The 26,611-nt window shown below is 45.2% G+C and overlaps 1 protein-coding gene and 1 long non-coding RNA gene across 5 annotated transcripts in view; one reads left to right on the forward strand and one right to left on the reverse strand.

The window, feature by feature from the left end:
- sdk2a (sidekick cell adhesion molecule 2a) overlaps positions 1-8,922 on the reverse strand; it is a 72,017-nt gene extending 63,095 nt beyond the window's left edge. For all 4 annotated transcript variants that reach the window (XM_037476328.2, XM_037476326.2, XM_037476327.2 and 1 more), the window contains exon 1: positions 8,672-8,922. In XM_037476328.2, coding sequence (XP_037332225.2) covers positions 8,672-8,813 — 142 coding nt within the window. In that variant the 5' untranslated portion in view covers positions 8,814-8,922. The remainder of the gene's footprint in view (positions 1-8,671) is intronic.
- Positions 8,923-22,385: 13,463 nt separating this feature from the next.
- LOC119219842 (uncharacterized) lies at positions 22,386-25,698 on the forward strand. The gene is made up of 3 exons (XR_005120548.2): positions 22,386-22,887; positions 22,989-23,051; positions 23,601-25,698. It is a non-coding gene; the product is annotated as an uncharacterized LOC119219842 (long non-coding RNA).
- The last annotated feature ends 913 nt before the right edge of the window (positions 25,699-26,611 follow it).

A 26,611-nucleotide genomic window follows, 5' to 3' on the forward strand; every position in this document is an offset into this window, starting at 1 on the left:
CCCACAGGCAGAGAACATGTCCACCATTGCTACCATAGAGATTTGTTCTCCAACATTTCCTTTCACAGAACAAGGAAATTACTCCTTCAAAGACCCCTACTTGCAATTGAAAATAGCAATTTGTGAAAGCTTTGAGGACAATGACACCGACATCCAGCCCGAGGCCTGACGCCACAGCAACACAAGTCAGAGCAGCTGCAGCCACTTTAGGGGAATCCGCTCGCCAAACAACACGAGCCGACCTATCGCACCGCAATGCTCCGTCTTAAGTCAGGCGTCACAAATCAGTTTTGAGCCATCACGGGAACGTCACGTTTGATGCAGATCCGATTTGGCTTCGCTCTCTCCCGGGGGGGGGGGCGGGGGGGAGGCCGCGCGGCGGCCTTGAGTGGGTTCACATGTCCGCTGCCCCGCCAGCGCAGGAGGGAGGAGGGCCAGCGTTGTTCGGGTGCGTTTCTTAAAGGTACGACTCGGCGGCTCCTTAGACGAGAGGAGACAGCGACCCGAGCGTTTGGGACACGGCGGCCCCCTGCAGAGTTAAACAGGCCGCCGTCACGGGCCCCTGTGACAGGAAATCTCACTCAGATCACAGAAGGCAGCGGTGATCGCATCTGACGCGCGCCTCCTCTTCCCTCGCATGCCATGTCTTTGTTTTGTGTTGGTTACTTTGTGCTTTTGTGTTCTCCTCCCCCACCCAGCCTTCATTTTCCCTTTTTGAAACATTGAAACGGTGACCTTCTTCTCCACATTGCCCGTCTGTGAGAGCACGGCGGAGCTGAAGGGTGTGTTGAAAAGGCTGATTTCGATTAGGACAATTAGACCCGGGGGATGATAACCAGAGATGGGTTATGTCTGGCACCGGGCCGAGCACACCACTGTAATCCAGGGGCGAAAGAATATAAAAAGGCTGGCAGGGGAGAGAAGTGGAAGGGTTACTGTTTGGGCTCCAACTGGGCACACTAATCCCCTTGATCCCCCCCATTTTACTGTCAGCTGTTTCCTAGCTGCCGTCGGATCTGCACAGAATTCAGGATTTGTGCTACTGTACACCACAGCAATCTCCACCCCACTGATGCAGCGCTCTTCTTTCTTTCCTCCATCAATACACCTCCCCCCCCCCACCCCTCCGGCCCTTACACCCACTCCACCTATCGCCTCATCCTAACGTCCATGTCGACTTCCCTTTCTGTTCCCCTTTTCTCCATCACTTGACTCCAGCTGGGGGGGGTGGACTCCGACGTGGCATGGAGACAGGTTAAATTGGAAGGCATTTTGTGCAGAGGGCCACCAGAGCGTGGCGCTTCCCGTGGAAACAAAAAAAAAACAAAACCAAAAAGCTGATTCTGATTTTGTCTATTCACATGAGACGCCATGGCTGTGCCCCACTTTTGTTTATTAGTTGTGCCAAAAACGGCATTCGAATACTGTTTTTGGTCTTTTGAGAAATCTCCATTTAGCGATAATGAAACAATCCTTGCCCGTGTGTAGAGGAAAATGTATTTGGATACCAGCGTACATAGACACTTTTGCCGTGTGCATGTTTGTGCATCTGCTAACATGCATTAACACAATAAAGGCACTTTTATTGCATTCCGCTTTCAAGCTGCCTTTGAAATTAAAATAAATATGCGGCTGTATCTGCAGACGATCTCTTTCTTCCTTGTCAGTATTTATTGCTTTCAGGAGGTGCAATGCCCCACAGACTTGCAGCTTAACCTCCGAGGAGCCCTCCCAAACTCATCCTTAATCATTCCGGGCGGATACACATGACAGACTCGTTTTTGCGTATTGGCAAATTCATGCTTCATTGTCAAACACTGGCTCTGCATGGCCCCACACCAATTAATCCTGTAAGCAAGTAAAGGAAGAGTGGGTTTCTTAATGTGGTTGATTTCAATAGGAGCCGCTGTTGTGCATTGATTTGCGGATGTACTGTACACCTACATCATTTGTATCATTTAAACCGTCAAGCTCGCCGACCATTCCTGTTTCTCTGGAGCCTTCGTTCAGTCTGCGTGTTCGATTGGGTACTTTAAATCTCACCAGCCAAGTAATTCCATGGCACATTAATAACAACGTAATGATCCAGGATAATAACTGTGGAGAACTTTGTAGTCTATATATCTAGGTCTAGGTATGCTATAACTCATGTTCAAGGAAATGCAGTTCTATCAGCAAGCTCACGCCTTTGAAAGCGCAATCAAGAGCATTTTCACAGAAATTGTCGGCTTCAAGTTCAGTTTTTTTTTAGTTCTGTAAATATCTCTGTGAATGCAATGTGCCTCTGGTGAAGTAAACAGGCCTCCATCCCGTGTTGGAAAAAGTCTTTGTCTGGGCTTCGCCTTGAATCCCGCCATATGGTTTCAGTCTTGCACTTGAAGCACTTTCATGGCCTGTGCTTTGAGGCCGAGGAAAGGGGATCCAGATGCGATGTGGGCCGTGGAAGAAGAAGCCTGCAGTCCCGCTGTCCGCTCCCGTCACCGTCACAATTCTCAACAGACCTTCTTTTGATGTTCGAGGCAAGGACACTGGTCAAAAAGGGAGGTGCACATTAAAGTATGGCCATACAACAAGGACAACCAGTGCTCCCCAATGCCATACCAGAAAGGAATTCCTTATCAGCAAACACTAAAAAGGCAGCTGGATGACATCGTAGGCAGACATTTCTTTAAAATGTATCCCACTGCATGCCTTCGACCGAACGGCGCTTAATATCCACACCGGCTCCTCCCGGTGAGTCCACCAAGCAAGCCATTTGTTTTCAGTGAAGGTGAAGCTCTGTCAAAATGTGACAGGAGTGGGGAGAGGCCTGATGCCTATCTTTTGGAAGAGGAAGAAGAAGGCAGGAGGTAGGTAACAAAAGTGATGTGAGACGAGATATGGAATCCCATGTGGCCAAGAACAGGACGGTAGGGGATGAGAGTCAGCTCTGGTCCTACTCAACACTGAGCAAACGGCATTGACATGCAGCTTGAGGCATGTGGCCAGGCCCCCTGGTGGGACTGGTAGGCTTCATGCCAAGCACAGCTCGACCAGCAAACTCAGCCCTGCAGATGGAGGGCATTGGGGCTGCGTTTTTTTTTTTCCTTCCAGATGAGACCCCATATGTGGACAGGAAGTGTGCCATGAATTGAAATAGTTTCACGGTTCAACTAGCCCTGCTTGCGCGCTGACCCCTGCCTCCACCTCCGTGAAGGGGGAACGGCACCCATGCAATACTTTTCCTTACATTCCGGGGGGAAGAAAAGTTATCACTAGTTACTAGGGCTGTCAAAGTTTTGAAAAAAGTAATCGCACATTTAAAAATCAATCTAGATTTATCTAAAGACTAAATCTAAATTTGTGTGTAAAGTGTATTTTAGACAATTTCATTTGTTTAATTGTTTGTTTTTTAAACACAAAACTACACACATTTGATCATCTTGGAGGCATAATTCCACCGCGTAGAACATGTTGAACTTGAGACTCTTCCTGCTGTGCCGTGCTCACAACTCAGCTGTGTTTGAAGTGCCAACGATCTCCCCAAGTTATGCCAAACCACTGTCTTTTAGGGACACAGTGGTGGACACAGTGGTGGCTACCAACAGATTCCTGGCACTATCCGAGTGGTCCGTTTGCCACTCATCCCCTTCCCTTTCTGTTGGACACGTGGAGGATTTCCACAGTTCTCCGCTGTATCCTTGCTTCCAATGCAAAAACGCTCTCTGCGAGCGACCTGACGTGCCGGGGGGGGGGGGGGGGGGGGCGCACCGGGAGCAAACAAGGCTGTGTTGAAATATTTTATCGCATTCATCTCAGCCACAATAATCTCCTAGATCAACGCATTCACTTTGACAGCCTCTTACATCTACTGGAAATTGCAGCCGTGACATTTTTCTTATTCCATCTTCTCTGGTTCCAGATGTTGTGGACCCGGTTGTCTCATCAGACTCGATAATTCCTTTCTTTTCCATGTTTCCGTATTGAGTGACAGAGCGATATGGACGTGCCTAATCCGGCCACTGCTTGCTGCGTGTGAAACCTGCTGCTGGTGGCGGTGGTCGGGCAACGTAGCAAACTGCCTCTGTCTGAGGTCAGCGGAAGACTGGAGCAGAATATCAAGGTGTGAAGAAATCACCCATGTGAATGTACAAAGAAAATGGATTGGTACTAGCGGTTGTTATCACACGGAGACAAAACAGTCCCCCTCCTCCAGCCCGTTTCTCCTCCACTTCTCTATTCCTTTGCCTCTGTTGCCATTTTATTCACAACGAAAGAATACACTCGTCGGTCCCCAGGAGGGGCGGGCTGAATGAGAGCAGAGATTCAGTGTGCACATTATGCTGTAAAAAGCGTTGTTCCTCACCACGGTGTTCTACGAGATGCCTTTTGTGAGGTTTGAATGTTTACTCGGAACAGCTCGGGGGCCTCAAGAGAAATGTATGGTCCAAGAAAACTGCCTTAGTACAATCCCTCTTTTCCCAGGATGAAGGTATAATGACACCATTTTGAGGACTCGTCCCAGTCGCGTCCTCGAACGATGCTTTGATGAAGCAACGTACACAACATCTTTGCTCCCTTGTCAAAATGATACGAGACAAATTAAACGAGCGGAGCCGCTTTGAGTCCCCTTCCGCATCCAAGGTCATTTCCTTCCAATATCTGTCCCAGCTCAGGGCCTGCTCCGAGACATTTCTTTTTTGTTCTTGATAGTTGAGGAGGGGAGGGGGGGCGTCCTGGCCCGGAGTCAGATTGATTAGAATTTAAGCTAAGAGAATTTATAAGTGAAGGATTTCTCTCTTTGCCTTCGCAGCGCTTCTCTGCTCAGACTCCACAGTAAACAAGGATACGGGGTAAACCAAAACCCTCCAACGCCCAACGTGATTAACAGTCGCACAAAGTCAACGCTGCTTTTCATTCTGAATATTTCAACTTGAGAAGCCTAAACCGTATTTTTTAAGGAGGACAAAGAAGAGATATCTGCGGGTAAAGCAAAATGAATCAATCTATTGAATGCCCAGGTTAACTGTGGGCCTTCTCTCTCTCAACAAAAACTCACCCTCATTGCATTCAGCACCAGCACAGCCAGACTGAACCTCAGCCGGCTACCACTAACATGGCAGCAGTGCAGACTCACGGAGGGAGAAAGGACTCTTTGCCCCATGCAAACAGACATTACCATAACCCTTTAGGCAAATGGCAATTACTGGGCAAGGGGCGAATGCCAAAACCCTGTGGTACAAGTTAATTTGATTACATTTCCATTATGAACTATAAACACAGTTTTGCTGCTCGACTGAGCCAATTAAAAGCCTCCAGAAGCTAGAAAACGTTGACAGCACAGCAGCTCTATTGTTCTTCAACAATAGAGCTGCAGATTGTGATCATTTGTTCCCCTTAAACAGGTTGGAGGCATTTGCACTTTCTTTCTCTTAAGAAACATTAACATTATCATTTGTAAACAAGGTATAAGGCTTTATCCATTCATTTTGAATGCTCCTGCCAGCGAAAACGCACATTTTTCCGTTTCCTTGTTCTTATTCAGCTGTGATGTGTGTGGGAATAAAGCATCCTGCGACAACGCGAATGAACACGTGTAGACGGCGACTGGCAGCCGGAGAGAGAGAGAGAAAAAAAAAGGAAAAGGCCGCCAACCGCCCCGGACGCGGGAGGCAGCCGCTGGAGAAACACGAGCAGCCGGATCTGGAAGCCAGGCCACAACGGCGTTCCACCTGAGGCTCAGTGCGGAGCCACTGGCTGGGCTTTCTGGACGCGATCCACGTCGCGAGGAAAACACGCGCTCGGTCCAAATTTCGGCAGACATCTGCTAGCTCCCCGGAGAAGTAAACATGTTTAATTGACTAAATATCGGCAGACAGAGGGGTGCGTGGTGATTTAGGGTCTGCCGGGTGAGAAGTCACAGCGCTGCCACGTCACTACGCTCCCTACAGGACTCAAAAGTGCCTTAAATCGCAGGAAAATGCAATGATTTCATCACATATGGCTGAGGGTTTAGTAGCAAGTCTAAAATCAAATGCCTGAGGCCAAATGTGGCATCAATGCAAGTATGGAGGTCTACTTTTCTTTCACGAGCAAAACGTTATTTGTCTTTTACGAGTGGGCGTAGATAATCGGGTTTTGATCAGTCTCTGCTGGAACTGGGAGATGCATTTGTCTATCTTCCTGTGTTTGCTTTTTCTCATGTCGATGTGGTGGTTTGTCACTGATGTAGATGAATTATGATCTGGTGCAAGTATTAGCGCGGGGAGATTTAATCACACGAGGATTCAGGGTGTTTTAAACAAATGCTTTTTTGTAAGCACACTGGATTATCATAAGATTTAAAGATTTGGAAATGCCTGACAGCTGTCAAGCTGTGTAATAACGTACGTCCAGCAAATTACAGCAGCTGCCGGTTGGCAGAATGTCAATGCTGCTATCAAGATTAATGCTCAATTGAGAAGAACATACAGTAAGCGCCAGATACCACACACGCAAGAACACACACACACACACACACACACACACCCACCCACCGCATGACGCAAATAGAAACATAGTCACTCACAAGACACAGGTGGATGTTTAGCAGTGGAGGCTTTGTGGAGAGGAGAGAAGATACAGAGGCTGCCACGAGGGTAACAAACAAGAAGCCTCACACTCATTTCATTTCTATTTTAATGAAAGGGGTCAAAATGAGTTTGAAACAACGACACGCTGAGAGCTGCCTGTGGCGGGAGAAAGGTACTCCCGTGGACTGGTACCAGCTATCCCCCCGTGTGCCGAAGCAGCCAGTGGTATTAAACACAGCAGGCGCCTCACAAGGAGCCTGTTGCAAAACAAGTACACGCTACCGCCGGTTCCCTCGGGGGGCCTCGGCTGCGTGGATATCGCCTAATTTACGACATCCTCAGAGGTCCTCCCTGCACAGGGGACAAAAACAGCAGCCTCTCTAACTACATGCACAGGCACACACGCACCGCCAGTCATTTGCAAACACAGAATGCCCCATGAGGATGAAATCGGCTCCCTGGTCTGAACTCTCGCTTGTGAGAGGACCCTCTGCAAATAAAGCAACTCCATCTTCACCGGAGAACCCAAAGCAGTGATTGTGCACCAGAGGAGGTCCTGATCAACTGAAAGAGCAGGCGGACAGAGAAGCAAATCCCTCACCAATGCTAATGTGCAACCGGGAATATTTGATGGGCCTGAACACCAACCCGCAAGAAGAGAAAGAGGTCCGTTCGGGGAGGGAAGGGAAAACCCCCGTAAGGTAGCGTTGAAGCGCTCGAACAAATCCTCGCATGCAGCTTGTTAGCTTGAGAAAAGGATGGAAATACCAGCTAGAGGAACTGTGCCCTGCATAACAAGAGACGCCAGAGACTCTCTTAAGATAAGGCTGGGAGCACTTCAGAGCAAGGCGACCTGTTCCAAGACAAACAAGCAAAGGATTAGGCTGCTTTTAGCACTTTGGAGCACTGAGCATTGTGATTTTAAGATGGGGAGTGCTAGAGAAAGCCACCTGTCATGTGAGTCAACTTCCACGACTAGATTTTTATTTTTTTTATTTTTGTTTCCTCCTTCGAGACCTGTTAAGGTAAATGCCGTAAAGGATCTGAATGGGAAAAAACACCCATCTTTCTTTTGCGGTTCCCTTTCTAATAAAAAGCGTGACCCTTCGGTTGGAATTTTAAGCATGAGGTTAAATACTATTTGACGGGATTATCCGTCGGCTGATCGAAGAGTGCTGATGAAATTCTCAGCCCAGTGAGCCCACACGATTCACTTTTCCTTCTATCAACTCACCTTTAGTTCTCGTGACAGTTTTTTTTGCGGTTGTGATTATCCAATTCGGAAATATCGAGGCAAGAAGGATATGTTCTCTCTGCTTCCCCCCCCACCCCCCCATCAATCTACCGTCTGGTGTGTATATCTCATTACCTTTTTCAATGCTCAGGAGTGACAAGACGCACCAATTTACCCCGGAAATTGTATGATTAGTGACGTGTTCACGCCTTTATCCTCATAAATCTGACTGTGCCGGATGTGAATGAAACACGGGTGTTGGCAATTATTCATCCTTCTCCATTACTTTCACACCTGCGAGCCAGAGTGCAAAAATGGACATTAGACAAAGGTATCAAAGTCATCAAATAATGGCCTTGCCTCATTGTTCCATGGTCAAATTCTTTCTGGCTAATAACTGATTTTGGTATCCTAATGACAGGAGTTTGGAGGTTACTCAGAAAAGGCTGCTGGTGTTTTTACAGATTCATTTTTTTTTTTAAATTGTTGTAACAATGTAATTTTTTTGATGCATGCTCATACAACCACAGATCGTTGCAGCTCATTTAAACCATTATTAGTGTCGAGCTCTGCAGAGGCAAACTGCTGGTGGTTATGACATTATTGCGGTATTATTTGGAGGCAAAAACGTCACATTTATTCACAGTGCTGTCGGAGGATGAATTGACGAATGGAATCTCATTTAAGAGTGTGTCAAGTCTGGCTATTTGAGCAAATCTATAAAAGCTAACCATGCTTGGACAACAGTTGTTTTTTTTTGTAGTTTTTTGCTTTGCCTTATTGGACCCTGTACATTGCTGCCACGTACTTTCTCGTGCGCTTCTCCGGTCGCTCCATGCAAATAGACTTTGGGTGGACAAAAACCTCAAGAGTTGTTCATTTTTACCTTGAGCCCGAGCGCTGAGGATGCAAGTCGCCGTGAGCAGAATCCAACAGGAGACCCGTCCGGTCCGGCCCGCTGTGACCATGGTCCGCGGACCCGCCGTCGAGCCACCGGTGCGCCTTCCACGTCTCCACGCCGGGGACATGTTGCTCAGTGGGCACGCGCGCGCACGCACACACACACACACAGACACACACACTCTCTCTTTCCCCGGAAGAGTCCTGTTCGATGGCTGCTCCTGTGAGTCAGACTGATCCTCCTCGCTGGAGAAAAAAGATGGGGTGCGGGGGTGCGGGGGTGGGGGGGGGTGAGCGACTGGGTGCTGGTGGAGAGAGCGCGCTCCGCCACAGAGCACCGGGCGCACACTGACAGACACGCGTCGGTACGAAAAGCCCGTGGACAAGTCCCGCGTGAGCGAGGCGGAGTCAGTCCAATTGAATTTGCTCGGCTGTCAAGTGTGCGAGAAGCAGCATTGACTTCATCTTCTCACTGCTGCGAACACTACTAATGAAACTGAAGGAATAGAAAACGGCAGGATGCGAGTTCACTGCTTTTCCTCACATTTTTTTTTTAGTGTTAGTCCTCTAAACTAAAACAGGATTCGTGTATTCTTCTAATGAATACCTCCCCATTGCAGCTGTCTTTGAGCAAGGCACCACAGCAAAGCTCTGCTCCATTTCATTAGCCAGTGACCAGCAGTAGGTGCCTGCAGGTGTGCGCGTCCTATTTAGTGTAAGTGTAAATAGACTCCACCTCGGCAAAGAGAGGTTAAAAACGTTTCCAGTGTTCCGAAAAAACTACTGTCTACTGTGCCATTGTTTCACCTACATGCTACTTTTTCTTTCAATCAATTGACCATTGCAAAGGATATACTGTAGATGTGCGCACTGGAGCCAAACAACGCGAAGACAACTGCTCTGTACGCTACTGCCACCACGCGGCGGGAAGGAGAAATATGGATGTAGAAATATACCTGTTTGGACAGCTGTGATTGATTGCTGACAAATTAAAACCAAAAGGCCTAGCTTTTTTGTTGTTGTTGTTGGATGCGTTAACTGCCAAGTTTAAAGCCTTAACTGGGTCACAGACCAGCCAACCTTGCTGTAGATGTGCTCCTGCGTTGGCCTCCGTTGGCACTGGCTCTGTGGTGTTGGTAAAAGCGGCACAGCCAAACCATTAGATAAGGCAAACGGCGTGAGCAAATTGCCTTACACCTGTTGTTGTCTGGGAGTGCTCAGCCCATCAGAAGGCTTCCTGTCAGCAGACGAGGATGAAAGGTGTGTGTGTGTGTGTGAGAGGAGGGTGCACATATGGGCTTTGATATCAGCTTCGTTGTCTTCGTCGTCTTGTGAGCCCACTAAAGAATGCGTGTGGGGGGGGGGAGGGCAAGGCAGCAGCTCTCGTACAGCCTGGAAAAAAAAAAAATGTACCCCCCTATGTGTGGCTTTATGAGGCGGATGAAGCACGCCGTACTCCCCCCCCCCCCCCCCCCCCCCGTCTGTACATGGCACCACCCTCAATTTGATTCCCTGGTCTTTTTGCTCAACAAATTACCAGCTTCCCTTTGTCCCCACATTTCATGCAGTCTCATTTCTACCAGTTTCTTTTTTTGGTCCTCCACTGCTGCTTCCCTTTATTTCCTCTCCCATCACCCCCCCCCCCCCCCCCAACCCCCACCCCTATAATGATGTGCTGATTATGATTATGAGGCTCTTAGGCCAGCAGATTGCTCTCCAGTCTCATTCGCATGCTGTGGAAAATTGCTGCTGTCCTGAAGCCCCCCCCCCCGCTGTGCGTATCGGGCAGGTTGACATTAGCAACCTTCTGGGAACAGAGCTCAGCCACCGGGGCAGGTGCTCTGTCTCCGTCTCGCAAACAGTTCTGCGGCATAAGAAACTGAGGCTGGCTGAGGCGACCAGGTGTAGGGGGAGGGGGGGTGGGGGGGGGGGGGGGGGGGTAATTGTGTAGCTGGCAGTTATACTTTTACCTGTCAAGCGAGACCAGTGCAGTGTTACACACGGTTTAATAAAAACCCCCAAAGAAATGTACTCATCTTCCAACATCACGACTGCTCCATTAGTGGGGACAGTATTTCCATAGAAGATGTGATTGTTGTTTAATCAGTGCTTCATCATCGTGTTCCAAGTAAACTAAATGACGAGTAAAAGAAGGGTTGAGGGACAAGAAATGATGTCAATAACGGGTTTTATCATAAGGTACCGCAGGAGTCCTTGATGGACTAAATGATTAGACGGTCGCCACTGTGCTTCAGTAACCTCGACAAACTAAATGAAGGATGAGAAAATCTTTATAATAGAAACCTTTGATTTGATTTTGAGACGTTGGAGAGCCTTGGAAGTCTCCCTCTCAAACACGTCGCTTTTCTTATTGTCTCGTAAAAAGAATTCATCTCAAGCGTAGTTTTTTTTTTAAAGTGTCTTAAAGGGAGATTAAAATGACTGGTTGAGAAAGATGCTCTCGGCAATGTGACATTTTCTTAAATGGAACCAATATAACTTGTCTCTTCTCTTCCCTTTGGAGGCATAAATCCTAAATACTTATTTGAGGCATCTGATTGAGTTCACCTACATTGGGCCCGGGATGGTAATGCCCTTGCATGTAGCAAGTGAGAGACGGGGGAATGCACCATGGACTTTCAAGAGCTCTTCCCTCTCCATCAGTTCTCCCGATTCGAAATGGCTTGATTGAAATGAGGCGTCATTTGCCAGTGACCCTGCACTGCCTCACTTATGCATGCCAGCACGATGATGCAAAGGAAAATTGAGTGGCTTCGAAATACCAGCCTCCGTATCACATCTGTGGGAACACCAATAGGAGAGTCGCTATATGAGCCGTTTCTTCTCAAACAGGAACACAGTCCAACTAATCACTTGGAGCTTTATTGGTGAGTTTTCATTCGGTGTGTTCCTCCGGAGGTGTTGCTGCTCATTTTACAAGGTCAATGTGCTTTTCTAAGAAACAAATCTGGTCCGGGCAAGTGCGGGCCTCACGACACATAAATAAAAGAGTATACACACCCAGACTCACACACAGAACACAGAAAATGCACAATATCGCTGCATCTGTCTTGACATCTCATTTATAGTAAAAGGTCCTCTCATAGCTCTTTCATTGAGAAAGTGGGAAAATTTATAACTGTAAAATAAAACGTGAAAAAAACCCACCAAACTGCTGCTTCGCGATACTTTGCTAAATCTCAGCAAAAACATCAGAAGGTAATCTCACATTCTACGTCTTCACCACAATGAAAACATGAAGCTGTGCATCTTTTTGACTTCTGAGATACTTAAGTTTCAAAATGAATTATTTGAAACATTGGTACATGAACTCCAGCCTCACATCAGCTAGCTGCAATCAAATGATCATAATTTGTGTTTCATAAAAAAGAGGCTGGATAGTTATATTAATAATATAAGAATGCTATTTGGTTATAACCCAAGGGACAACTCACTTAGGAATATTGCCTTCAATCACTGGCATAATTGGTCTCGTAGATTCTCACTTTGATGTGAATAACATTAGCAATTTTCCAGTCATTTTGCATTGATCTTCCACTGCAGAATTCTGCCCCAAGAAGCAGCGGCAAATTGAATGTCTTAAACTGAAGATGTGAAGGGTACATTTCATTCACGTTGTCAGAGAAACTGCACTGCCTGAAAGATGCAACATCATTGGGATTGATTTGTGCCGCAAGGCCATTTCTCTTCAGTATACATTGATAGTGTCCATTGAAGTGGTATACATGCTACATGAGTTGGATCTAATGGCCACTGCTTTGGCATGTATCGTCTCAACTACCTGTAGTCCATGTTTGAAACAAATATCTTGCCAGTGGAAGCACTGCTGGGGAGAATAGTGTTTTAGTTTCTCTGCCCTTTCTGTCGCTTAGTTGAGTCATTCTGAGCAGCAGATAGTGTGACAGCTTCAGCACTTTGCAGCATAAAAAGAACTTACTTTTATTACTAAGGTCCTTTTGAGATGATTCAGAAAATGTGGTTGAACAGATCACACACATGGGGTACTCAACAACCTCAAATTTCATTGACTATGTAAAACATTTCATAGAACAAAACAGCTAAATTTTCTTGGTCATTTTGAGATCACCAGCTGATTAAGGTCATCTTCAAATTTAGCTTTGGAAAGTAATTAAAGCAGCTATTTACACACAGAGCAAAATCATTTCACCAACTAGTTCTCCACCCTGCCCTTTGGCTGATTGCATCATACTGTTAAATCCTTGAGCCCTTAAACCCCCCATGGTATATTATGGCATTATAAAATACCGTGGGCACGTTAAAGATTAGGTTGGATAAAAAAAGTTAAAGAAGCTAGAGGTCTCTTATGATTTCTCACTGGTTTGAGCATGCGACAATCTTCCCTGTAGCCATCACTCTACCATAAGTCTCTTGTGTGTACGCTGCTGTTGTGGCATAACTATTCAACTCAATATCTCAAAGAGAGGCAACCATGTCTCGTCTTCAATATCATGATGTTATGGATCTCTGTGCCCTTTTCATTACTGTGTTCATCACTGCCCAGCTGTGCTGCAGCCTGTCTGTAAGCAATGCGGGCAGCAGCGACATCAGCCCCTGGGGTTTAACAAAGTGGAACGAATCTGAAACCAAATGTGTTCCAAAACCAACATTCCCAGTTAGCATTGGGCTGGATATCAAAAGATAAACTGCATGTCTTACCCACCTGTCCCGAGCCCACAGAGATTAAACTGGCGTCTGTTTTGTCTTAATATAATAGTTGTTTTTTTCAAACACAATGAATTATGGGGGCCGAATGCATGTAATCAGATCAGCGCGGGTGAATTATCGCACACTGCACGGAGGCCATTATCCCATACTAGCTGGCTAAACTTAAACCAATTGAATTGCCGGAGAAGCTTAGCAGTGACAGAGTGATTTATGTACTTTTCAGGTTTGGCCTGTGGTGGGATGTAAATGAATGCGGTGCAGCTGGAGAGCTGCGATGTGAATTGTTTGTGCTGTCTAGTAGGAACAAGGCAAGGTGTGTGCGAGAATTAGCATTCAGTGCAACCGCTCTTCGCCCCTCTCCTACACAATCGTAGTGTAAATGAGATGACTATAAAATAAAGAGTGACTCATCCTTCCATGCAAACTGCATAGAAAGTGTCCCCGAGAGCAGATGCCAATATGTCAGCTTGCATCAACTGTACAGTGTCAGTGTCAACTTTACTCTCAAAGTGAGTGACATCAACTGCTATTTAGTCATTAACAAAAGCTAATGCAGCATACGGCCGTGACATACTAACAATATGTTTGACTAAGTAATGATAAGGGCGCTAGAACATTTGCAGAGTGTCCCGCTATTCCTAATAGAGACATTGAATCATTTAGCAGCAAGATCTTGCTCTGTAAAATGAGGCTCGGCAGATTGCTCAACCGGCCGCAGGAGAATGGATGACCCGTCGATAGTTTTAATGAAAGTTTGTCAAATATGCTGTGAAATGATATATTGATTTCCATAAAGAAACAATAAAGTGGCCGGTAAAGTCCATCCATCCACAACCTCAGACGAGCAGATTTGACGGGGCTGTTCGGGCTAAGGGTTGATCTTCCTGCACAGTTTAACACCTGAGTGTTAAAGCCACACAAGGTTAACAGAGCAAGACATCATTTCCATTAGAGAAGCCACTTGAGCTGATTATAGAGAGCTGTGGTGAAGTGATCATCTCGAAACATAATTAGTGTCCTCTCCTTCGGCCCGCCGGGGTGTCGGGCAGCATCGCTTTTTGGTGGACTCTGAAGAGGTCTCCTTTGCTGACGTCCTCGGAGACCCGAAGGAACTTCAAACGACCCCACTTCTGGCACCAAATAGTGGTGGGATAAAAAATTTAGACTCTGAATCAAGAATATGTCTTCCTCTGTTTATTTCCTTGCAAAAGGGGAAAGAAGTCACAACAGCTACGTGCTCAGTGGACTTTGAGGAACATCTTTAAAGGGCCAAAGCAGTTCTCATCCCTCAGGAGACAAAGTCCGGTTTACGGATGGCATCAACAGAAACCCGCTTACATTCCAGGACATCAATCAACTTATTGTTACACTACAGCCGTCAGTCTCCTATCACTGTGAGACCCTTCAGCTCAATACTTTCCCACAGCCACACAATCCGGGCACCTGCTATCTATCGACTGTTTGCATAATAAAACATTGAAAGGGTTGCAATTTGTTTTCTCCATTACAGACGTCAAGACAGTGTGCTTAATTGTCCGTTGAACATTAACCACTGGGAGCAGGCCCCTGGTTGTCTTTTTAACAACAGTCTTAGGGCGAATAGACCGAGCTCGTTCCAGGTCCACCTGTATTTTGCACCTCGGGGCATTTCGTGGAGGAAAGTCAGATTTAATCTCCCGTTGATGCAACATGCCCACGTCAGTCCATGCAGTCAGCCTGCAAACCTCCAGGAAGAAAGCCCGCGGGCTCCAGCAGCCTCAGCACCACACACAGCCCTTATTGAGGCCTTATCTATTCCCACAAGCAAAGTCTTTATGTCTCAGCTCGGGGTTCTCAACTATCACGGGATCCACAAGCCGTCCTTAAAACACGGGGTGCCTCAGCTGATGATATTTATGCTAAGATCGAGTAATGAGTAGAACCAAGTACAGTTGGTGAGGCTATGTAACACAAAACAATAAAGACTGTCGAGAGTGATCAGTAGAATGTATGCAGTCTGACTGCAGTCTGACTACATCTGATCCGGAGTCAGTATCCTGCCCTCACTGGTCTGTATTGACTTCCCCACTCAATAATGGCTGCCTCGTGACCTCACAGTGACTCAACTCACAAACCTCAGCCTCAGTTTTTTTTTTACTTCTTCACCGTCAAGTTGAGTATTTTAATGTCATGAAAATATCATCAATAAAAGATTGACAAGACCGGGGAGGTCATGGTCCAAATCACGTGGGGACTACATGAGAGTTCTGTGATTTCGGTGTGAGAGATCTGACCTAGTACTCCGTTTGCCTCGTATCATCATCTTATCTCATCCGGACGCACACTGTAGAAAAAGGTTTCTCTTTTATTGCCTTTTTTTCCGAGTTAGAGAGAGCATCGCACGACGGAGGGCTTGTCTCTCTATTTATTTCGCCTGCAACATCTCTCACACGGCGAAGAACTCATGCCAGGTAGCCTGCTCCTGGGGCTCTTTCCATCCATCCTCCTCGCATACAGAGAGAAGCCTCCAATGGTTAGTTGCTCACAGAAGGCTAACAGCATGTGGAGGAACCACCATGGCAGACTGATGCAACCCGAGGACCGACAACCGTGACTCAGATTTGAGCTCGGTTTCGGATGTGGACAGACGTTCGCCGCGAGGCCAAGCACCCGCTGTCCTCAGTGGTGTCCTGCGTCACCGGCGCCAGAGTTTCACAGCGAGGGGACGTGGCTGGTTAAGGCTTCCTGGACGATGAAGCCCTCTGTGGGCTTTGTGTTCCCCTCCGTCAGATCTTCCAGCCATCCCAGCACGCCTTCTATGTCCGGGTGAGTGGGAAAGCCTCCCACTGTGGTCCAGGGCATTCATGTCCTGTCTTGTGTTCAGCCTCCAGAAGGTAACGTGACTCACTCCTTTCAACACCCAGATTGCCACCGAATTGACTCAAAGGGTAAATCAGTCAGCCACCTTCTCAAATTCCAGTCACCACCTCCTCGCTGTTGACCACGGAGGCCGGACAAATAAAAAAAGAATATTCTTGGTAGCTTTCATGGGTTCTGGTCAGAAATACACACTCAGCATCTTTACTTGCTTTCTGCAAACTATTTCTCTCTTGATGTATTATTGACGTCCCTTGTGCTACAACAGGAAGAACTGGACACTGATGTGTGCTGTACCAGATCACATGGGAGTCACCATGCAGGCTGCAGCATTGCCTCAGGAGTACCATGTTATCAACAATGTAGTCACACTTGGTAAGATACTAGGCTTTAAAAATTGCCGTCTTGTTTAAAGAAAACTAGTTTGGCAAAGATCGCCCAGTTCCTCAAGGTCCAAATCTTACTAACCTTTTCACAATGTAGCTTATTCCAGGGCGTTTTCATCGATGATGAAAAAATATCATCTGCTGCCACCTTTGAAAACAAAATAAAAATACACTGCTGATTGAATATTTTCCCTCAAACAAAATAGCTCTCCCAAAATTTATTTTTCATCCTGGACCAGCTAATGTCTTATTTGTTTCTCAGTCCTGCACCACATTTTTTCATTCCAATTTCCTGTTTCCCCCGTCTCCAATTTTCTCTCACACTCTCCATTTCAAATGTCGAGGAGCAGCAGCAAGCGTCTTGCCATTGTGGCCTGTGCTCGTAAATCTGGGATAATTCTGCACCCCTCTTGCACGGTGTATAAATCTTCTCACTCACGAGAGCACTGGTCCTTTTGATGAATCGGCTCTAGAGAGCACAGGGTGCCAAGCGAGCTCCACCGGTGCGTAAAGCCCACACAAACGGACCCGGGTATCTTGACAGGCTGCGAAATAGTCACAACATGTTATGTATTGTTTTCATGTACAGGGACACAAATTGTCTGGTGGAGAAAACAAAATTAGGATCCTTTTTTGTGGTCGATGCACAAATTAAAAGCATTTTCTTTTTTTAAAAGATGCTTTTGCAATGCATCACCTAAAGGTGTGCATCATTCCATCCAGAATGAAAAACTAAATCTCTGAAATATTGTTAATAAAACCATGAAAGCCAGATTTAAATCATTAATTCATTAAAAGATGAAAAGAAAGTCATGTTCTGAAGATTAAATCCATGATTGAAATGTTGAGAGGTGCAGTCAAAGTCATCAGGTTGAGGCTTGATTCATGCATGAAAATTGCCATAACAACACATCAGTCAGTTTGGTACAGGGGTCGAGTTTGTTGCCACGCAGACACGGACAAGTTTTTTTTTTTTTTTTTTTGTTGCCTTAATGAGAGAAACTGAGGATTGGAGCCGCCACTAACAAACTGTTTTTACTTTGTGCTGAATTAATACCAGCTGCTTGAGTAGGCTCAGTTGATCTCCATGTCAACACACATTACCGAGTCAATCTCGCAGCGTGACTACTTGCTGAGAAACCAATCATGATCAATCTCGTTGCCTTCTCATAAGCAAGAGAGAGGCGGCGACACCCTGCCCAGCCTGCCAGGTGACCGAAACGCTTTTTCAAAAAGACAGCTTGATGACATGGTTCCTTGGCACTCCTTGGGCATTTGGACGTCACTTTCAACAGTAAATGAAAGTGCCACAGAGGACATCAGTTATCATGAAGTGCCTGTCATTGAAAGCATCAAACTCTACCTGATACTTCACAGGTGGTGATGGAAATGCTAATGTCGGTGTCCAACTGGCAAAAAAAAATAAAGTTGGATGGATGGATTACACATCAAAAAAATTCTATGCTTCAAAAACAACACCGTCTTGAGCGTATCTATGAAAAGGAAAGTTAAAAACAGTCCTTGATGTTGTAGCAGGGGGTATCTGGAATTGTTCTTCATACACTAAAGGATTTTTACGTAATATTTGAATTAAGGACCCTGACTTCTGCATGTGTTGACAGGGTTTACTACGACACAAACGAAAACGTGAGCGCAGAGAAAGATGTGACTCCAGAGATGGTTTAAATTAATGACCTCTGGACATAAGTGGCTCCGTGGAACCAATGGGACAGTCTAAATTGGGATAGCCGAGAATGGGCAGTTTCATTTGTACATACAGCCGGTCCTGCAGTCACCACTGGCCAAAAGGTCCCCCACAACTCCAGATGGCCCGTCTGTCCTTGAGTGGTACGGGCATAAAGTTAAAGAAGCAGCCCTGTTGCAAAGGTCGCTCATTCAACCTACAAAAGGAGCCTTTTAGTAAGACGCTAAACCCTCACATGGTGCGATGTCGCTCAGTGGTGAAGGAAAAACGTCGTAGGCCTGTGTGTGTGTAGGTTGCTCCAGCAAGGCTACAGCCATGCTCACAGCTTTACGAAGCTCTACGTAATTTTAGGTTTGAGACAAACCTAATATTCACAATACCAAGTCTTTAATTCGTCTTCTAACAACAAAGAGTTTTCGAAATGAAACAAGTTCTTTTACCTACCTACCTGTCTAACCTTATTTTAAACCAAACCAAGTAGTCACATAAGTCTTCTGGAGGTCAGTTAGATCAACGTAATCTGCAATAAGTGCAAAAGATAACATGTTAAAAAGGTTATTGCGATCACTGTCCAAGGGGAATTCCTGACTGTTCCAGATGTAAAAACACTATCGGTTCCTTTTTTCAATTTCACCACAGAAACAAAAATGTCACCTTCAGCCCGGGCAAAACGAAAAGTCAGAGACATCAGCCCTGGAACAGTGAACGTCTTTACCATCCATCAAAAATCTATTAGTTCTTAAAATGACTGGAATAAATTCAAGCAAGTTATTTCATGACACCTGTACTGAGCAGTCGGTTCTAGTGCAGAAGGGATGGAACTTCAAATAAAGTGTGGCCGGGAATTCAGTCGGGAAGACTGGACGAGCTGTGCCGTTCCCAAGGTCGCCGGCCCCTCTCCCTGTGGCTTTGCTGCCAGCTGATTGGGGGCGGGCTCCTGTAGTACCAGCCAAACAGACGGTGGCACCGTTTGCGTAAACCAATGGCATTGGTGCTGTCAAACTTTGAAAATGGTTTTCCTCTGTGTTGCTGTCGGTTGTCACTGCAGAATATGCACCAGAGACGACCCCCCCGCCACCCCTGACTCCTGCAAACAGCAGTAAAATCAGAGATTTCAGAGGAGGGGAGAAACTTATTCCTTTACCACCACCAGCAGTGTCTGGACTCCCGAAGCACCCAACAACTTTGCACTTTGAATATTTATGCCTGTTAAATAAATCATTGTTAAAACTTCAAGGTGTCTCCTGATTGAATAACATTAATTTATCCAATGTGTGATTGTTCATGACACCTTTTCCTTAGAGCACACAGATTTGGGTTTTAAATACCTATTTTTATAGCTTTTATACCGTGGGTAAATCCATCAAATATCATAATGTGCGTGGAGGACATATTCAAAATGTACACTTCAACACACAGGCTGCTCGCTCTGAACCAAGATAGCAAACTTCTTGCAACGTTGAAAAAGGCAGAGCATAGCAAATCCAATCCCTTAACTTCAATCAAAATCAAAATCAAAGCCCTTTAAATATTATGGAAGGAACTCAAATTAAAAGCATTTCACTTAACATAACTCAATAAAGAAAAAGTGTTGCCTATATAGTCAATTATTGGGAAAATTAAAATAAGGCACAACATACCGCGGACAGGTTGCAAGACTCAAGATCCTTTTGCATACTCTCCAATAATGTATGTAACAATGTATTTTTGTGTTGTTTTTTTCGTTACACCACTATGTTCCATTGCGCTACTATTGTTCAGAAAATCCACATTTTAGTTACCACTATGGAACCACTATGTTCCATTGCGCTACTATTGTTCAGAAAATCCACATTTTAGTTAATAAAAAAACAATTTTCTAATCATTTCATAGTTTTGTAAAAGAGTCAAATCCCCCCTGGTACTACACGCACTGTATATCCATGAATCCAAATGTGTACACTAGTTCATACAAGTTTGTCACGCACAATATATGTTTGCATTTGAACCAGATATTAAGGTGTCAGCAGGAGTAATCTAATTATCCTGCTACTAAGTGAAGGGCACAAAGGGATTATGGAGGTTAAGCACTGCATCCCATTAGTGGTCTGACACTTATGACCTCTGTCAATTCATTACCATATTTATTTAGGATACCACCTGAATCTAGCAACATATTCTGATGGATTACGAGAACTATGAAACTGTCCTCTCCTCTCACTGTGTTGAATATGAGACGCACAAATCCCTGAAATAGCCTTATTTCCACACTCACAACAATCCGCTAACAGGATGCACCGCGGCTGAGAAAGCTGGAGATTAAGCAGAACTGTCACTTTGTCAGGTCTATATCACAGCTCGATCCAGGTACCAGAGTCAGAGTGAGTGGGAGGTGCAAAAAAATGTAAGTCGCCCTCAGGTGCGTTGGGGTCTACTTAGCACCTGAATAATGCAATAAAATATCTGATGATTTATTCTGCAGTAAACCCGAGCTTTTGTCGGAGCGTCTTCAGATGGCAAGTGTTTGTAGGCGGTTTGGGGGGAGGGGGGAGGAGGGGGGGGGGGGGGGGTGGGGTGGTTGTTTGCATGCTTGTGTGCACAAACCCTGCCGGGATGTCTGAGTACATGCCAACCAGCGTGTGTTTAAGTGTTAAACCCCGTGGGAGGTGCCGGCTGAGCGCATCGCAGGTGAGGGGCTGTGCGTGGGCTGCTGTCGCCTGCCCCCCCCTCTCCATCACTCCCCCTCCCCTGCTTGTCCCCCTGAAATCTCACGGCTGTTTCATGTCGTTCATTAATAGATGCCCCCCAGGGCCAGCGATAGAGCTCACCGGCGCCTTTTATTACTGCCAATCCCCTCTCAGAGTCGTCAAGGTCAAATCCGCTTCACTGTCGCTCACCTGTCGCAGTCAGCATGCTGACATTTGCGTTGTGGGGAGAAAGAAGAAGCGAGTGTGTGTCAAAAAAAAGAAAAAGAAGAGGGATGAGGGTGAAAGGGAGAAAGAGACCGAAATGAAATAATGAAATGCATTGAGCGCTGCCATGTGAACAGATGTCTGTTCTGTCCTTGATTAACCGTGATGAGTTTAACTCCTGGGAGACTACAATTTTAAAGTAGAAATATATAGGCAATTTGTTTCATGGAGAAATGTTTTAATCCCATGGTGATTGGCTTTTTAAAAGAAGCGATCCTTTCTCAGCTGAAGAATTGGAATTAAATGTCACCTTTGCCACACAGTGAAGCAGAATTATTCTGTATTAGAATTAAATGTATCGTATAATGTGTACACATTAACTTGAGACAGAGAAATATAAAGGATACAAAATTATAACACTATTAATATACCAAAAGTGTAAATGGTTATTTCATTTAGCATACGGTCAATCATTGGATGCTGTGGTTTGCGTACTTGTGACGCATTGTCATGGATTTTATGTCGTTAGCTTTTTGCGATGAAACAAATGTGATTCGCCTCAGACTGATTGATTTAATGATGAATCCTTGATCACTGTGACACTGAGGCATCTTTTGTGGATGCTCTGGGAAGTTCAGAATTTCTCACAAAACTTCAAAGTGCAAAGTAACTGTTCCTTGCTCCCAATTAAAACATGTTTTGGAATAGAAATTGACTCCAATTACTCGAAAATTGTTTCAAACATCTGGTATCTTTATTTTGTTCAGAAACTTGGATGGGTAGTGCTGCTGTAATTAAATCAGTGTTTACTCATTCATGCTGCATTGCTCATTATCCTTGCTCACCACCATGTCTAAACTGGAGGCCCCATGACAAGTAGGCCTGTGAAAGAGTGTCTTTGTTGATTTTCATGCACACAACAAAATAAAATCCTCTTTTGGTGTTATGCACATTTTGGGTGAGTGTCAACAGAGAAATGGTCTGTTGGCACTGACATTTGAGGTTGAATTTATACTTGAAAGGCCAAAATATTTTTAGGGCTGACTTTCCTTGTCTTGTGAATGTGGAAGATGGGAAGGCAGGCTGGGAGGCCTCAGGGGGAAGGGGGGGGGCAAAGTATGACATCAAGAATAATCTCTAAAAGTTGGTCAAACAGTTCTGAGAAATCGTCAGCGAATACTGCAACCAATTTTTGGACTTAACTGGAGATGGGAGGAAACCTCTGCGATGTTCAAGACAGTCTGACAGTCAATTATGAGAATATTTTCCTCCACAGGGTTCCTTTTGAGTATACACCCGCAACTCCAATCTCAGACTTGAAAAGGGGGACCATTTTTCCAGAGAGTGAATTCCAATATCTCGCCTTTCCCCGTTTTTTTTTTTTTTCTCTCTTTTTCTAACTGGCAGACCCATGGGGTTAAAATCCTGCAAGCCTTGCAGCTCCTGCATGCAAAGTAAGGAGGGCTGCGGAGCAGCCGGCGGCCGCTCGTGTGTGTGCGACTCTGATCACTGCTGTGACATCTGCTGCCAGATGTGTGTGGACGTGTGCTCTGGCTTGTGTTCAGGGGACTGCAGCTACACCTTCTGTACCCTCTCCCTCGGCCTGCTGCAGAACTGTGTCTCATTCTTCACCGCCCGGCAAACCCAAGCGGTCGAGGTAAGACGTCTTCCAGGCGGGATGCAGCTGTTATTCTGATCGCCGCTGCATTGACTTCAGCCCGACAGTTTCCCACCTGATTGATTTTTTATCTGGTTTAGAAGCTATGACGGATCAGGGGCACGTGACCGAAGCCACGAGATGCGTTGATTCAAGAACAGCAGGTAAAACTAAATTTAGCTACAGAGTAGGTGTTTTGCTTTTGACATATGCTGTGGGATTTGAATGCCACTGAGCCCTTTGTGTCATCCAATCAAATGTTTCAACCAGCTATAACTAAATAGGAAGCTTTTTCATATGAGCTATTTAATCCACACTGACCTCAAAACTTCCTGCCAAGTTAACTATGGAATAGGGCCAGCCATTTCAATTGTTTGCTTCCAAGTGTATTTCAGTAATAGTATAAGTGCTATTTTCAGTGGGAAATAGCTCTTTGATCCCAATACACAATAACACAAGTCTCAATGAACTTAACTAGAAAACAAGGGTTTGTGTCACTGTATTCTGGTTGGGGGGGGGCAGGCTTGACCAGAACCATTTGAGAAGCAGGCTGAATGTCATCGTAGTTTGATCTGCTGACACGGAGGAGAGCAGCTCCATCGTGGCAAAGAAATGTAGACATGCATTGGGATGTTAAGAATCAAAAGCCAGCTGTTTTAAATATGTGCATCAATGCTGACTCCAAAAATGTAATGCTATTTCTGTATTAACAGGGGCGGTGCACATCTCTGCTCTGGACGGGACATCGTTCAGTAGCATCAGCGACTGTCAATCAAAGCAGACTATGTGTACATCAAGCAAGTCATACAGAACAATGGCAAACAATTCAGTCACCATCCGGTTTTCACCGAGTTACTAGGAAAATCTGTACAATCTGCTGCAATCCACTGCAACAACACCAACTTCAATAATAACAATGACCATAAGGGTGATTCAAAATGGCAGATAACAAAGATAAGAATCATTGCAGGACTGTGTTGGAGTTCATAAGACCGTGAACCAAATTAACGAGTGTCTCAATGTGTAAAAACAATGGCAGCTGTGTCAAGAAACTGCTTTTGTATGTACACAAACTATCTAGCTGCCCATCTTTTGGCACTGAGCATTGAAGGGAGTCTGTTTTTTTTTTCTTTCCCCAAATCTCTCTCTCTTTTTCTGTCTAATGAGGACCGAGATGAAAAGCACACAGACTTTGACAATTAGGTGAAGACAGCTGTCTGCGGAGCGGTTAAATGTTCATTAAAATCTGTCATCTATTTATGATACGTACACTCGCTAATGAAAGAGAGGTGAACATGTTGCGTGCGGAAGACAGTCATAGATAATGTAAAACACGACACGGACGTGGATGGATGTGTTTATTTTAAAATCCCAATGTTTGCTTTAAATAACCCATCTGTGGTTTCCAGTGGAGGCCTCTTAATGACAGAAACAGGATGCTTAACATCGACCAAGTGAAAGCGTTGCTCTTTTCACTTCGGACTAGATTAGACTGATGCGTTTGAATGGCCTCGTCCTGCCGTACAAGCAGCACTTCAAAGCGCACGTTAGATGTCTGCAAGATTGTTTTGCACTCAGAGGCAAACACAAATATTATTTGGTTGCACACCGCGTACAATCTGAAATCTCTTTGTGAGCCCGAGGACACGAGGTGCTATTCGCATCCAGTGAATTAAACCCTTTCATTTATCCGCCTTGAAATGGCAAATTTATGGAAATTTTAATGATTGAGGGAGTTATGTCGCTGCATCAAAAGAAGCTTAGTGTGAGGTCCTACGAGGAAAAGCCAGCCACACCGAGAATGTGATGGACTGCGCTGTGTCCCCCGGCTGCACCCGTCTGGGCTCCTGTGTTTCCCTCCTCCTTCGTCCCTGTGGACTCCGCTGTACATTTAGTACAACTCAACGTTTTCATCCCACTTAAACTCACCGGTTACACTGTGTTTCCGTTACCCCTTAAATTCACCTTATCCTGCTGATGTTGTTTGGCGGCATTTCTAATCTCCTGTGAGTCGTAAGCAATTAGCATGTTCTTGCTTCAGCTTGTATTCATTTTTTTACTGATTTACTTGAAATGTCTTTTGAAATGTGGAGGTCTTTGTGGCTGATAACGACAAGAACGACAAAAGGATTGCAGATTAGAATATGGACACATGCCAATGAGGACGATTATGAGCTGTATCTTAATTCCTGAAATTCCTCCTAGAAACTGGTCTTATCTGATCCCAGGACCCGCCTGGTGGTCAATGCCAAGCCCTCAAATGAATACATGGGCGGAATAAACTTCCAGAGGAGAAAAACAACCAGATTTAGTACCCAGTCCGTCTGTTGAGACTTTGTAAGAGGGTTGAAAATGTGTAGTTTGTTGTTGTTGTTGCATTGATTTCAAAAGATTGTTAGACGATTCTCACTATCAACAAAAATCTAATGACATCATTTTGCCATTGAATTATACGCTCATCAACATGTTGTGGAAGATACTGAAGTTTCCCTAAGAAACTGTGATTTATGTCATTTGAAGTTTTAGTCATATTCAATTTGTATAACAACGACAGTATGTCAGCCAAATAATATATAATCCCAAACTGCAGATTAAACCTTAAGTAAGATCATCCTTATATATTAATACCACAGATCTTGAACAGAAAGTCTCCCCATTGCCAAGTCTCAGTTAACAGTACATGTTGAATCGACTTAATTATTACAGTTGTTTAAATGTTGCATTGCCATGTTTCTAATCTATGTTTTATCGTCCTTATTAATGTATCTCTTAATTTAAAGAACAGAAGTGTTTGGAAATAAAATGTTTCATTTCGTGTTGCTCAGTCTCAAACTTTTTCTCACCGAAGCTCCCGGAGACTCACAGACGCACCTCAAGAGGGAGGAAAGGGGAGTGTACCTTCTCCTCCTGGCCCTTCTGCAGCCTCGTAGACCCAGTGTGAGCCAGAGGCATCTCAGCATGCTAAAAAGGCCATCAAGCCAACCCAGGACCCACAAACACTAAGAGGCCAAAGCTCAATCAGGCTCAATCAGTGCTGCAGATCGCTGCTCTGCCGACTCGGCTGTTGACAAACAGGACATCTAGTAGGTCTAAGAGGCTCTAAAGCAGTGGCTCTCAACTGGTCTGGCTCCGGGACCCACCATCACCCCTTAATGACATTTTTAATTACCCAAATCGAGGAACATTCTCAACATCTCAAATTTATTAAAAATCAAGTTCATAAGCTGAATTTTATATTCAGGATGTTTAGTTATCCTAAAAACCCAACGTCTCCCCCACATCAGAATGGTTTGACCCAACCTGGCACACGCTGCTGAAAACATGGACGGAGGAGCCGGTAAAAAAAAACGACACTCTGCTGCATTAAATGTCCCTTCAAAATAAAATCACAATTTTTAAAATCAATTTTTATTTTCCCATGCAAAGGCCCGCGACCCATTAACAACGGGTCTGTTTGGTGGCGATCCACCAGTTGAGAATCACTGCTCTAAAGAACCAACCTGAAGAACGACAACAAGCTGAAGACCTTTTTTCACGACTAGACACAACTATAGACAGGTATTAAAATAAAAGACTTTCAAATGACAGGCAACGGGAAAATGATGATGCCATTATGAGCCCTGCGGCCTCAACACGGGACGGTTAGATGATTCAGCATCCATCTGAAAGAGAGACAGCCGTACAAGCCAGAAAGCTCTATGAAGACATAATAGAAAGCGGAACA

The sequence above is a fragment of the Pungitius pungitius genome, chromosome 12 (assembly GCF_949316345.1).
Source record: "Pungitius pungitius chromosome 12, fPunPun2.1, whole genome shotgun sequence".
Taxonomy (NCBI): Eukaryota; Metazoa; Chordata; class Actinopteri; order Perciformes; family Gasterosteidae; genus Pungitius; species Pungitius pungitius.